The sequence below is a fragment of the Papio anubis genome, chromosome 13 (genome assembly GCF_008728515.1).
Source record: "Papio anubis isolate 15944 chromosome 13, Panubis1.0, whole genome shotgun sequence".
NCBI classification, from domain to species: domain Eukaryota; kingdom Metazoa; phylum Chordata; class Mammalia; order Primates; family Cercopithecidae; genus Papio; species Papio anubis.
In genome coordinates, this window is record NC_044988.1 from 5,004,890 (window position 1) to 5,017,808 (window position 12,919).

Sequence of the window (12,919 nt, forward strand, 5' to 3'; positions counted from 1 at the left end):
AAAATTACAAAAATTAGCTGGGCATAGTGGCATGCACCTGTAGTCCCAGCTACTTGGGAGGCAGGAGAATCACTTGAATCCGGGAGGCAGAGGTTGCAGTGAGCCGATATTGCGCCAATGCACTCCAGCCTGGGGACAGAGCCAGACTCTCTCTCAAAACAACAACAACAACAACAACAAAAACAGCCAGTATGGTAATAATTATTTCAGGCAAGAAGTAGTCTTGAATGCCAAAATTAGTGGGTCAAGGTTTGAGGAGTGATAGGCTATATCTATGGTTGCAAAGTCTTCACTCACGACACTAATTACTAAAGAAAATCCCAGCATCGATCAGAGAGATGCAAATCGACATTATGCGTCTCCCAGCTGTTGCTCTGAAAACTCAGCAACACCTCAGTGAGAGTCCTGCCAGAAACGCATCACCTCATCTCCCCATGAGCATATACCGGTGTGCACTGCACTCCTCAGAAAGGTCAATCAAAGGAGACTCAGGAAACCTGACGACTGAATGCAACTGGATCCTGGCCCAGAAAAATAATACTGAAGCTCTCCAGTATGGTGTTGGGTCCTCGTGCCATTAGAGTGTGTGCTGTGATTTCTGCTGTTATGGCTTCTAATTTGGTCTTGAGAGTGACCATAAGCCAAGATAGCCACTCTCTAGGAGAACCGAATGGGTGTGGGGGTCTGGTGAGCTACAATGAGGAAGTAAAATGAAAAGGTACAAAACAGAGGAAATTTATTATTGTTAGGTCCCGGAGAGGTTAGGGACGCCTAAGGGAAGCGGACAAGCAGGTGGGGAGGGGCAGTGAGAGACGGTGGGAAGGAAGGGACTATGCCTGTGCTAGGGTCCTTGGGAATCATCCTTTAGGATTTCCCTTGGGGGCTGTGAACTGGTTAAAGAAAACACGAGGGAAGGGTGAACTCATTTGCAGTACCCCGATACTGGCCATTAGGTGCTATGGCGGTCAGCAGCTGTGGGGTGTGTTGCGCTATAGGTCAATGAGATAAGGAATAAACGGGCTATCTCACACATCACCATATACGGAGGAGAAGTGTTACCTACGCCAAGGCGAAGGGTACGACTGGCTTTCAAACAACTTAAGTCAGGCCTAAAAATAGATGCGGAGACAACAATTGTATTTACCACGTTTATGACCCTGTATTAATGGAAATGTCTTTATTCCCAAGAAACAGACCTTGAAGGACTGAGGGCAGCGCTGAGGTTCCCGCTGGCCCCTGGGCGCCCCCTGCTGGCCCGTCCTCCTCCCGCCCCCAGACGTCTGCACAGAGCATGCGTCACACCGTCCCCAGGTTTCCAGCAGCAGCCGTTCGCCCGCGCTCTCGGATGCGCTTCTCGCTCGCGGCCTCCTGGGCTCTGTCCGCATTGTACGCCCCAGGGTCGGGAGCCCAGTCCCGCCGCCCGCACCCGCCTCCCCCTGGGGGTTCTCCCGGCAGCCGTCTTGCCACCCCGCGTGGCCGCCGGCTGCCAGAGGCACAGGGGAGCGCGAGGCGCAGCGGCTGAGCAGTGTCCCCGGCTCTGAGTGCTGGGAAGGCCGCGGGGCCGCGCCCACTCGACCGCCGTCCAGGGGACTGCAAGGCGCCGGTGCATCCGGCTCTGACGCTGGCGGCGCGCGCCAATCATGGCCGGGAACGGGTGGGCGCGGGGCTGGACGGGCCTTGTAGTCGGTGCGCGAGCGGGACTACTGTCCCCACAGTCCCCTGGGCGACATCGGCGTCAGTGGCTGCGCCCGAGTGCCCGCCCCTCACAGGTCATGGGCCAATCATAGGCGGGGGCCGGGCGGGCGCCGGGCACGATGGATCTTGTAGTCGGAGCGCGGGCTGGACTCCAGCCCCCAGCGGGCCCCGCGCGCCGGAGGGGAGGAGCCGTGCGGCGGCGCGGGCGGGCGGGCGGCCGTCGGGGCAGGGCGGCGGCAGCGGCGGCGGCGGTGGCGGCTGAGGAGGGCCTGGCCTGCGAGAGTCTCGGTGGGAGCCGGCTCGGCCCTCGGCCACCATGTCGGCGCCGTCGGAGGAGGAGGAGTACGCGCGGCTGGTGATGGAGGCGCAGCCCGAGTGGTTGCGCGCCGAGGTGAAGCGGCTGTCCCACGAGCTGGCCGAGACCACGCGTGAGAAGATCCAGGCGGCCGAGTACGGGCTGGCGGTGCTCGAGGAGAAGCACCAGCTCAAGCTGCAGTTCGAGGAGCTCGAGGTGGACTATGAGGCTATCCGCGGCGAGATGGAGCAGCTCAAGGAGGTGAGCCGAGTCGCCCTGCCCCGCGACCCCCGCGCGGCGCCGGGGCCTGTGGGCGTCGTCCCTGGCACCAGGGTGGCCAAGGTCAGCTTGCCAAGCGGGGGCCGGCAGGGGTGGGCGGGGGCCAGAGCCGGGGACCCGGGCAGTATGTGGGAGTGGGCCCGGCCTTGGCTAGCGAGCCGGTGCAGCGTCCGTTGCAGACGCCGCTAATGCAGGGGTCCGGGCGCCCTGTCGCCTCCTGCAGCTGCCTGCCTGCTTCTGTGGGGACCTGGGCGGCCCGGGCGGGGCGAGGCTTCGTAAGGGCTGATGCTCTGCGGTGGTCGCTGTTCCGGGTGTGTCTGAGCGTGGGGTGGGGTTGGGAGGGCAGTGGCTGAGCCGAAAGCTGAGGCCACGGATGCTGGTGACCCGCTGGGAGAGGCCGATGATGGGCCTGGGTCTGAGTGGCTGCGGTTCTGTCACCTTCAGACAAATCACTTCCTCTCTCTGGGCGCAGCTACTTTCGGAGCGTTTCTGCTTGTTTCATGAGTGCCTCTGAGGTGGGGAAAGGTCGTGGACAGCGGCCTAAGTGAGTAGGGGCTCGGGGTTGCACGTGGAGGTTGCCCTTGGCATGGGTCCCCCAGTACCCTTGCCCCAGGCCCAGCGCTCTGTCCTCATTGCGGGGATTTCGCTCCCACCAGCTAGCATGACTTCCCTGGCCCACTTCCTGTCCAGCCCCCCATCTCAGGCCCTTCCCCTAGCTGTGGCTAGCTGTGTTCCTCTTGGACGGAGACCTCAGTGGTCTGTGTCATTCCCACTGTGGGGAGGGGAGGTTAGACCACCAGGCTGGTCGAGGGTCTCCAGGCGGCAGGGCAGCGGGAGACCTGGACAGTCCTTCCCCAGCTTCTCTTCTCCCCTTCCCTGACTCCATAGCGTTGTTGGCAGGAGTTGCTTTCTGGGAGGATACACCAGGGTTTGGATCCAGGCTCTGCTCCTTGCTAGTGATGTGGCTTTGGGTAGAGGCGCTCCCTGAGCCTTAGCTTACCCCCTCTGCAAAATGGGAGTGCAGTACTGCGTACCCAAAAAGGATTGTTGTGAGTGTCATGTATTTGGAAAGGACCGGTGTGGGGTCAGGAGTATAGCCTGGTGGTGTGCTCCCTTCCCCCACTTGACTGTGACCTGTTGAGTCCTTGACTCTTGGTTTCCAGGCTTATCAGCTGGCACCTCTGCTCCGAGTCAGCCCAGACAGGTGCCTAAACCATTTGCAGCCTTCCTTGCCTCCCCCTTGTCTGAGGAGACCAGTATGACCCCGCTCTGTGGAGAGGACAGATTGAATCCAAACAGGTGTTAAAGTCAATGTCTGGGCAGAGCAGGTGCTCAGTTAGTACCAGTCAGTGGCTGACCCTGGGCCAGCAGGAACTGGGTCCTTCCCCATGACCCTCAGGACTCCAGTCTGTTGTCTGTCAACAGGTATTGGCGCCTTCTGCAATCCATGCTGCAGTGGCGCTGGAGCTACAAGAGGGGTGAGATGCGGCCGCTCTTGCAAAAGTCCTCATCTTAGGGTGGGGCGTGTGACAGGGAGGCCGGGGGCTCTGGGAATATGGAGTGGGAGTGGCCTCAGCCAGATTCTGGTCTCCTGTAGTGGGGCTCACCCTCTCCAGCAGGCTGCACTGTCTGTTCGAGCACTTTCCCCTCTGCACACAGAGAAGCAGCCCTCTTCCTCCTACCAAGTGCATCATGAGCCGCTCCTGGGCAGCCTCGACAGTCCCTGTCTCTGTCCACAGCTTGGGTTTGGCAGTGTCCTCTGTGAGAAGGAATTGTTGCTGACCTAACTTGTCCCCACTTTGATGCCCTTCGTTTGTCAGCTCTTTGCTATTCTGACACAAATGTTTTGGCACAGTGAAGAATCTTGGCATTTTCGTGGCATGTATCTGGAGGGTGAGTCCCTAGCAGAATCGGGAAGAGAGTGTGTCTGTTTCTGTGGGTGCTCTTTAGGCATCTGCTTGCCTATTGTTTTTTGTCACCACCTGGCTTCCCCATGTACTGGCCACATGGCCTTGGACAAATTACTGCTCTGTTCAGAGCCTAGTTCTCCTTTGTAAGGTGGGATAAGAATGTTTCTGCCCAGAGTCTTTAGCAGAGTCTAGAGGAATGTGCATCAGCATTTCAGTTTCAGTAAATGTTGCCAAAAAGTTTGTACCAGTTCACCCCCCATCAACAGCATGCCTATTCCTCACACCTGTGCCAACACAGGCTCTAGCTAACCTATTTAATTATGGCCAATCATAGTTGAAAATATTAACTCTTTATTAAAAAAAAAACCACAAGATTTAAGGAGACAATAATTGTGGGTTTTTTTCTTCTCCTGTAGAGAGGTGTACCGCCTTAATTCTTTAAAAAACTTTATTTCTTGAACTAAAGTGCATTTAGTTACTAACAGATTGTGCTCCAAATGGAGTTGCTTGTGCTCCTGCCCTGCATTTGTAGCTAACAGGATCGTTGAGGGAAGGATGCTGGCCTGCTGGTCCCAGTGTGTGGGTTTCTCATCAGAGCTGAGGAGGGTCTTGTGGTGAATGGGAGACAGTGCCAGTCCTGTTGCCTTTCTCATGCAGTGGGGGATGTGTCTGTGTCCTGCCGACATCATAGCACGGTGCTGGCTGAGGCCATGAGTGAGGAGGGTGCTCCCTGGTTGATTTTGCCTAATCATTCTGCTAGTGATTTCTGGAGTCTAACTCAATAAGAGCCATATCTGTCCCAGTTCCCACTGCACCCTTTCCCTTCCTCTCCCTGGAATGGTGGGGAAGATAATTAGATGGGCTTTGGTCAGCAACCTGGTGTTCCTGGTCCTGCATGGCCGTGGGACACTTTGCCCTGTGTTCTCAGCTGCAGCTTTAAGAGGACAGGTGGACCGGGCGCGGTGGCTCAAGCCTGTAATCCCAGCACTTTGGGAGGCCGAGACGGGTGGATCACGAGGTCAGGAGATCGAGACCATCCTGGCTAACACGGTGAAACCCCATCTCTACTAAAAAATACAAAAAACTAGCCGGGCGAGGTGGTGGGCGCCTGTAGTCCCAGCTACTCAGGAGGCTGAGGCAGGAGAATGGCGTAAACCCGGGAGGTGGAGCTTGCAGTGAGCTGAGATCCGGCCACTGCACCCCAGCCTGGGCGACAGCGCAAGACTCCGTCTCAAAAAAAAAAAAAAAAAAAGAGGACAGGTGTGCTGAGGTGGCAGCTCCTGCTTCCAGGGCACAAGCAGGGACTGTAGCTAGGTGGGCTGAGGCTAGGTGCCCATGTGGTCCTCATGGTCAGGGGAGGATAATGGGGGAGGTCTGGGAACAGTCTTGACTCCACCTGAGCTCAGGCTCAGAGAGGAGGTCTGGACACCCTCACTGCCTTGGTGTGCCACCTCGGTGCCATAGTGCCAAGCTCTGGAGCATCATTGTCCTTGTCTGAGAGGTGCATGTGGGTGGAATTGGGTGTTGGACTGGGCACAGCACCCAACACGCAGCAAGTGATTTGTAGGTCTTCTGCGGACTGAATCTCATGCCTCACTCAGGTCTCTGTCTCCTTGCTGCTGCACCTGCAGCTTCTCCCCGTTCTCGTCCTTGTCCCTGCTCAGTCTCAAGTGGCTTCCATTGCCATCTCCGTGGGGCTGCCCTAAGCATTGTCTCATGCCCCTACAGGCTGGCTTGGGACTGCCGTACCTCTCCTGTGCCCACATTCACCCTTCGTCTTAGAAGTCCCACCTGCCCTTTAAGCTTGGGTGCCTCTAAAGTTCCCCTACGTGCTGCCTTCTGCACTTGCCGAGCCCTGTTCCCAGCACCTGGGCAGCTGCAGGAAGTGGGGGCAACAGGGGGATTGGCAAAGGATCCTCCAGGAGGTTCCTCTGCAGAGTCACCAGGGGTGAGTCCCAGCCTCCTTGATTGTTTGCTTCCAGAACAGGAAAAGTCCTGGTCTTGGTTAAAGCAAGTGTGGGATTCTCCCATTCCTCTGATAACCCCTGAGAACATCCTTGTGTCCATTTCTGAACAGAAGGCTGTTGGGAGCAGGGAGGCTCTGGGAGACCCAAGGGCCTTTCAGGGGGCTGGGTGGTGGCAGTTGGTATGAAGAAGCCTGGCGTGGGTGGGAGCTGGGGCCCTGTGAATCCTTGAAGCACAGATGGGTCTGACAGTTGGAGCGAGGCAGCTATAGGCATCCAAAGATGATGACCCTGTGGCCACACTGTTGTCACTTAATTGTTGGGCAACTCTCTGCCCCCCGGGCCTCTCTTTCCCACTTTTAGAATGTGGGGCAGGGGATCATGAAGGAATATTTAGGGACCCTTACACTTTTAAAAATGTCTGAAACTCCCACATCGAGCCCTGTTGCTATTTATTCCTGCAGGGCCTGGCGACTGGGCACTTGTATATCTCAGTCATCCTGGGACCTGGCCAGGGAGTCTGCCCAGCCCTAGGCATGCGGATGGTGTGCTTCAGGCCAGCCCTGCCAGCATGTGGAGGCGTGGACCTGGCACCCTCCACGGGATTCAAGGCAGGCACAGCTGTGATGGAGCAGCTCGTCTTTGGGGACGCCAAGCGAGCATGCTTTGTGGCTTAGCAGGTGGATCCGGAGGAAAGCCAGGCCTAGTACTGGGAGCCTCTGGGCCCCTGGGGCTGCCTGGCACCACCTGAGTAGGACCGACTATATGATGTCTGTCCCTGTGGACTCCATACTGACTCCACAGTGGGAGTCTGGACCCTGCCTGGTCTCCCAGGAGCTTGCGGCCCTAGATGAGCCGCTGCCTGGGCCATAATGGGTTAATAATGATGCTGCTTACCTTGGCCCAGTGCTCTGTGAGCCCTGAAGGTCGGGGAGGGGTGTCCCTGTGCCCTTGTGTCTGAACATCCTGCCTAGGTCCATATAGGATTCCTGCTAGGTCTCACCTGTCACTTAGGGACCACAGTCCCTTCCTTTGAGGGAGGAGATCAGTTTCTTTGTCAGTTTTGGGCATCCCCCAGTCAGTTGGACCTGCTTCCCCATGCACGTGGACCAGATGAAACTGTCACACACATCGGGGGTAAGAAAGATTTGGTTTCTTCTCAGACAGTACACCAGCTGTTTGAGGTGGTGGTGGCTGGTAGCCAGGGCTGGCCAGGACTATGCAGGCTTTGACAGGTAAAGCATTGGCCCTAGACCCTGTGTTGTCCAGTGTTCAGAGTGTGGCCCCTGAAGCTGAACTCCGGAGCAGGAGAGGGCCCAATGTGGCTGCCTAGCTGCCGCCTTGGGCTCAAACCCTGCTGTCCCAAGCTGGGCTCTGCTCTGCTGTGGGAGGTGGATGGAGAGATGGGGACTGAGTGGCAAGCAGGCACCCCTTGCCACCCTCAGGGCCTCGCAGGCCAGGGTTAGGGTTAGGGTTAGGGTTAGGAGGAAGCCACTGGGGGCCCAGCTTCTTTTGTAGAAGCTACTGTGTTTTAAAAATCATACGTTTGCTTTAAGAACAGCAGAAAGTGGAGAGAACAGTGTCAATAGGACCTGTGTAGATGGTGCAGGACAAATGTGGGGAGCACTGAGCGTTTCTCCCTGCCAGCTCTTCTTCCCTTGTGAGTGTGTGATGTGTACAAGACACCATCAAACAGGGGAAAGACTGTGTATGTCTGTAATAGTTGTTTTTTATTAAAGATAGTTTGTTGCTACTCTGAGATAGAGAAAAGCAGGTTTAATTCAAATGAATAAAGACAGGAAAGTTTCTGTGGATCCAGAGCTTCTGTGGCACTTCTAGCTCATGCTGTTGTGTTATTATATGAAAAAATTGTCATGGTTTGCTTTTTATAGTTGGCTTTTAAATTTATTATTATTATTATTATTATTATTTTGGTAGAGACAGGGTCTCACTATGTTGCCCAGGCTGGTCTTGAACTCCTGGGCTCGAGCAATTCTCCTGCCTTGGCCTCCCAAAGTGTTGGGATTAGAGATGTGAGCTACCACACCTCATCTATGGTTTGCTTTTTTTTTGAGACGGAGTCTTGCTCTGTTGCCCAGGCTGGAGTACAGTAGCTCAATCTCGGCTCACTGTAACCTCCGCTTCCCGGGTTCAAGTGATTCTCATGCCTCAGCCTCCTGAGTAGCTGGGATTACAGGCGTGTGCCACTACACCTGGCTAATTTTTGTATTTTTAGTAGAGACGGGGTTTCTCCATGTTAGCCAGGCTGGTCTCAAACTCCTGACCTCAGGTGATCTGCCTGCCCCAGCCTCCCAAAGTGCTGGGATTACAGGCGTGAGCCACCGCACCTGGCCATTTACTCGTTATTTATTTATTTATTTATATTATTATTATTATTATTATTATTATTATTATTTGAGACAGAGTCTAGCTCTGTTGCCCAGCATGGAGTGCAGTGGTGTGATCTCGGCTCACTGCAAACTCTGCCTCTCGGGTTCAAGCAATTCTCCTGCCTTAGCCTCCCAAGTAGCTGGAATTACAGGCATCCGCTACCGTGCCTGGCTAATTTTTGTATTTTTAGTAGAGACGAGGTTTCACCACATTGGTCAGGCTGGTCTCAAACTCCTGACCTCAGATGATCCTTTCACTTTGGCCTCCCAAAGTGCTGGGATTACAGGCGTGAGACACCGCACCTGGCCTTTACTCATTTTTTAAAGCCACCTTCTTTGTTGGACGTTTTAGACATAACCAAAGGTGGAGAGAATAATAGGGTGAGTCCACGTGTGCTCCTGCCCTGCACCTGCAGTTTGCAGTTGTGGCCAGTCTTATTTCTTTACTGCAGTTCATCTTGTGTGGCTGTTTCTGTAAGTATATCCGTTGTTTTGCTAAGAAAATAGAATATTTTCTTTTTTTTTTTTTTTTTTTTCCGAGAGGGAGTCTCGCTGTGTCGTCCAGGCTGGAGTGCAGTGGCTGGATCTTGGCTCACTGCAAGCTCCGCCTCCCGGGTTCACACCATTCTCCTGCCTCAGCCTCCCGAGTAGCTAGGACTACAGGCGCCTGCCACCTCACCCGGCTAATTAGAATCTTTTCTTATAAAACTTAACCATTGTTGAATTTTCACACCTAAGAAACTAACAAAAATTCTTTAGTGTCATCTGTTGTCCAGTCAGTGTTTGGACTTCCCCAGTTTGGCTCATAAATTTCATTTTACAGTTGCTTTGTTTGCTTCAGAAGCCAGGCAGGATCTGCAGGTTGCATTTGGTTGAAGGCCTTGTCATTTTTTTTGTTTGTCTGGAGACAGCCTTGCTGTCGCCTGGGCTGGAGTGCAGTGGCGTGATCTTGGCTCACTGCGATCTCTGCCTCCTGAGTTCAAGCAATTCTCCTACCTCAGCCTCCCAAATAGTTGGGACTATAGGCGCACGCTGCCACACTCAGCTAATTTTTTGTATTTTAGTAGAGATGGGGTTTTACCATGTTGCCCAGGCTGGTCTCGAACTCCTGAGTTCAGGCAGTCAGTCCACCTCTGCCCAGCAAGCTGCTAGGATTACAGGCCTTGTCGCTTTAAAGACAGCGCCATGTGTGGCCAGTCCTGTCCCCTTTCATACTGTGCTGGCATTAGCCCCCGCTATTCTATTCTCATGCTGTGGAGGGTGCCGGTAGGCGGAGATTCCCACTTTATCTGTCCCTGCCATACACTTTACCCTTGTCTTTCTCTTTTATTTACAGACGTATGTGTCTTTAAGCCATTGAACATGTATAAAAGTGTGCTGCCGGCTGGACGCGGTGGCTCACGCCTTTAATCCCAGCACTTTGGGAGGCTGAGGTGGGCGGATCATGAGGTCGGGAGATGGAGACCATCCTGGCTAAAACGGTGAAACCCCATCTCTACTAAAAATACAAAAAAAATTTGCTGGGCATGGTGGCGGGTGCCTGTAGTCCCAGCTACTCGGGAGACTAAGTCAGGAGAATGGCGAGAACCCAGAAGGCGGAGCCTGTGGTGAGCCGAGATCGTACCACTGTACTCCAGCCTGGGCAACAGAGCGAGACTCCGTCTCAAAAAATAAAATAAAAACTGTGCTGCCTTTTAATCATTATTTTTTAAAAATGAACTACTTAGAAAATTTTTAGTTTTATAGAAAAATTTCTTTTTTTTTGTTTTTTTTTTTTGTTTGTTTTGGAGACAGAGTCTTGCTCTGTCGCCCGGGCTGGAGTGCAGTGGCCGGATCTCAGCTCACTGCAAGCTCCGCCTCCCGGGTTTACGCCATTCTCCTGCCTCAGCCTCCTGAGTAGCTGGGACTACAGGCGCCCGCCAACTCACCTGGCTAGTTTTTTGTATTTTTTAGTAGAGACGGGGTTTCACCGTGTTAGCCAGGATGGTCTCGATCTCCTGACCTCGTGATGCGCCCATCTCGGCCTCCCAAAGTGCTGGGATTACAGAAAAATTTCGAAAATAGTACAGAGTTCCTGTATACCCCACACCCAACTGCCCCCTTATTATTATAACATTGTACATTAGTGTGATATATTTGTTACAATGGATGAACCCATATCACGGCATTATTATGAATACTTTATTCAGATTGCCTTAGTTTTTACCTGATGTCCTTCTTCTGTCACAAGTATTGTCTCGGATATCACATTACATGTAGTTGTCGTGTCTCCTTGGGCTCCAGTTGACTGACAGTTTCTCAGACCTTCCCTGTTTTTGATGACCTTGACAGTTTTCAGGAAGATTGGTCAGGTGTTTAGTAGAGTGTTTGTGCCTCGGAATTTGTCTGATGTTTTTTCTCGTGGTTGGATTGGGATTATGGGTTTGGGGGAAGAAGATCACAGAAGTAAATGCCCTTCTCATCACATATCAAGAGTGTGTATTGTCAACATGACCTGTCACTGCTGCTGTTGACCTTGATCACTTGACCGCCACTGTAAAGTTATTCTTTCTCTTCCTGTCCCTGCTGTATTCTTGGGAAGGAAATTACTGTGCATAGCCCACACTTGAGTAGGGAGTTTGCTCCACCTCTTTGAGGGCAGGGTGATATCTACATAAATTATTTGCAATTTTTTTTGCGTGGGAGACTTTTACCTCCCTCCCACTCTTGTTTATTTTATCAATGTAGACTCATGAAAGTTTATTTTATTTATTTTTTGTGAGGCAGAGTCTCACTCTGTCGCCCAGGCTGGAGTGCAGTGGTGTGATCGTGACTCACTGCAGCTTTTGTCCTCCTGGGCTCAAGTGATCTTTCCACCTCAGTCTCCCCAACAGCCAAGACTATAGGCATATACTACCGCCCCCAGCTGATTTTTTAATTTTTTTAGTAGGTACAGGGTCTCACTATGTTGCCCAGACTCGTCTTCAACTCCTTGGCTCATGTACTTCTCCTCTCTTGGCCTTCCAAAGTGCTGGGATTGCAGGCATGAGCCACTGTGCCCAGCCCATAAAAGTTTATTTTGTTCTTTGGGTTATAATCCAACATTACCTCATTTTGTTGCTCAAGTTGCTCCAGCTTTGGCTCTTGAGAGCTCTTTCAGATGTCTTAGACCCCCTTTAATATACCACATCGTGGTGCTTCTTTTTTTTTTTTTTTTAAGTGCTTCCTTTCTTTCTGGCACTACAAGATGTTGCAGACTTATCTGCTTCCTGCCTCAGTCCTAGAATCAGCTATTTACCCCAAGAAGCCCTGGTTTCTTTAGTTGAGAAAGATGTTAGAAACCAAGATCTGGTTGCTAGGTGTGCTCATTGCTATTAGGGTGTCTTTGATTTAAGGCCTGTCAGCTACAGAACAAGGAAATTGTTTTGAAAATGCAGTTAGTGGCCGGGTGCAGTGATTCATGCCTGTAATCCCAGCACTTTGGGAGGCCAAGGCGGGCGGATCACCTGAGGTCAGGAGTTCGAGACCAGCCTGACCAACATGGCGAAACCTCGTCTCTACTAAAAATACAAAAATTAGCTGGGTGTGGTGGTGGGCCCCTTTAATCCCAGCTACCCGGAAGGCTGAGGCAGGAGAATCACTTCAACCCAGGAGACGGAGGTTGCAGTGAGCCAAGATCGCATCATTACACTCCAGCCTGGGCAACAGGAGCAAAACTCCATCTCAAAAGAAAAAAAATGCAGTTAGTGTATACTAACACCATGTATATACACATGTCAGTAAATATACCTATATGTATATTTAGTTAACCATGAGTTCATGCTGATGTAATGAACTCTAATCCATTACCACATGGATCGTTCTTACCATCTTCCCTTGCTTATCTGTAACCTCCCACTCCCAACAGTGAGACACCTGGCTCCCACCATCCACCATCCAGTAACTTAATTGTTTCATTCCAGTTCACATGTACAGCGGTAACAGAACTGTTAACCTGGGTCCCCATGGGAAACAATTTTATCAACTACAGTGCTTTTATGTACTTCTTTTGCCTTTAGTCTTATAGACTCTACTTATTTCCAAAGTTACTTAAGTTAGGGCTGGGCTCAGTGGTTCACACCTGTAATCCCAGCACTTTGGGAGGCCAAGGAGGACCAATTGCCGGAGATCAGGGGTTCAAGACCAGCCTGGTCAACATGGCGAAAACCTGTCTCTACTAAAAATGCAAAAATTGGGCGTCTGCAGTCCCAGTTACCTGGGGGAGGCTGAGGCAGGAGAATCGCTTGAACCCAGGAAGCCGAGGTTGCAGTGAGCCGAGATTGCACCACTGCACTCCAACCTGGAAGACAGAGACTTGTCTCAAAAAAAAAAAAAAAAAAACAACCACGTGGCCAACATGGTGAAACC

General features: G+C 52.5%; 1 protein-coding gene across 3 annotated transcripts in view; it reads left to right on the forward strand.

Moving 5' to 3' along the window:
- The first annotated feature begins 1,914 nt into the window (after nt 1–1,914).
- Nucleotides 1,915–12,919, forward strand: part of BICD2 (BICD cargo adaptor 2) — a 60,739-nt gene continuing 49,734 nt past the window's right edge. The window contains exon 1 of one of the 3 annotated variants that reach the window (XM_009189200.4): nt 1,915–2,251. In XM_009189200.4, the coding sequence (XP_009187464.1) occupies nt 2,012–2,251 (240 nt within the window). In that variant the 5' untranslated portion in view covers nt 1,915–2,011. The remainder of the gene's footprint in view (nt 2,252–12,919) is intronic. The other 2 variants (XM_003911986.5, XM_017949288.3) reach the window with 2 other exon arrangements.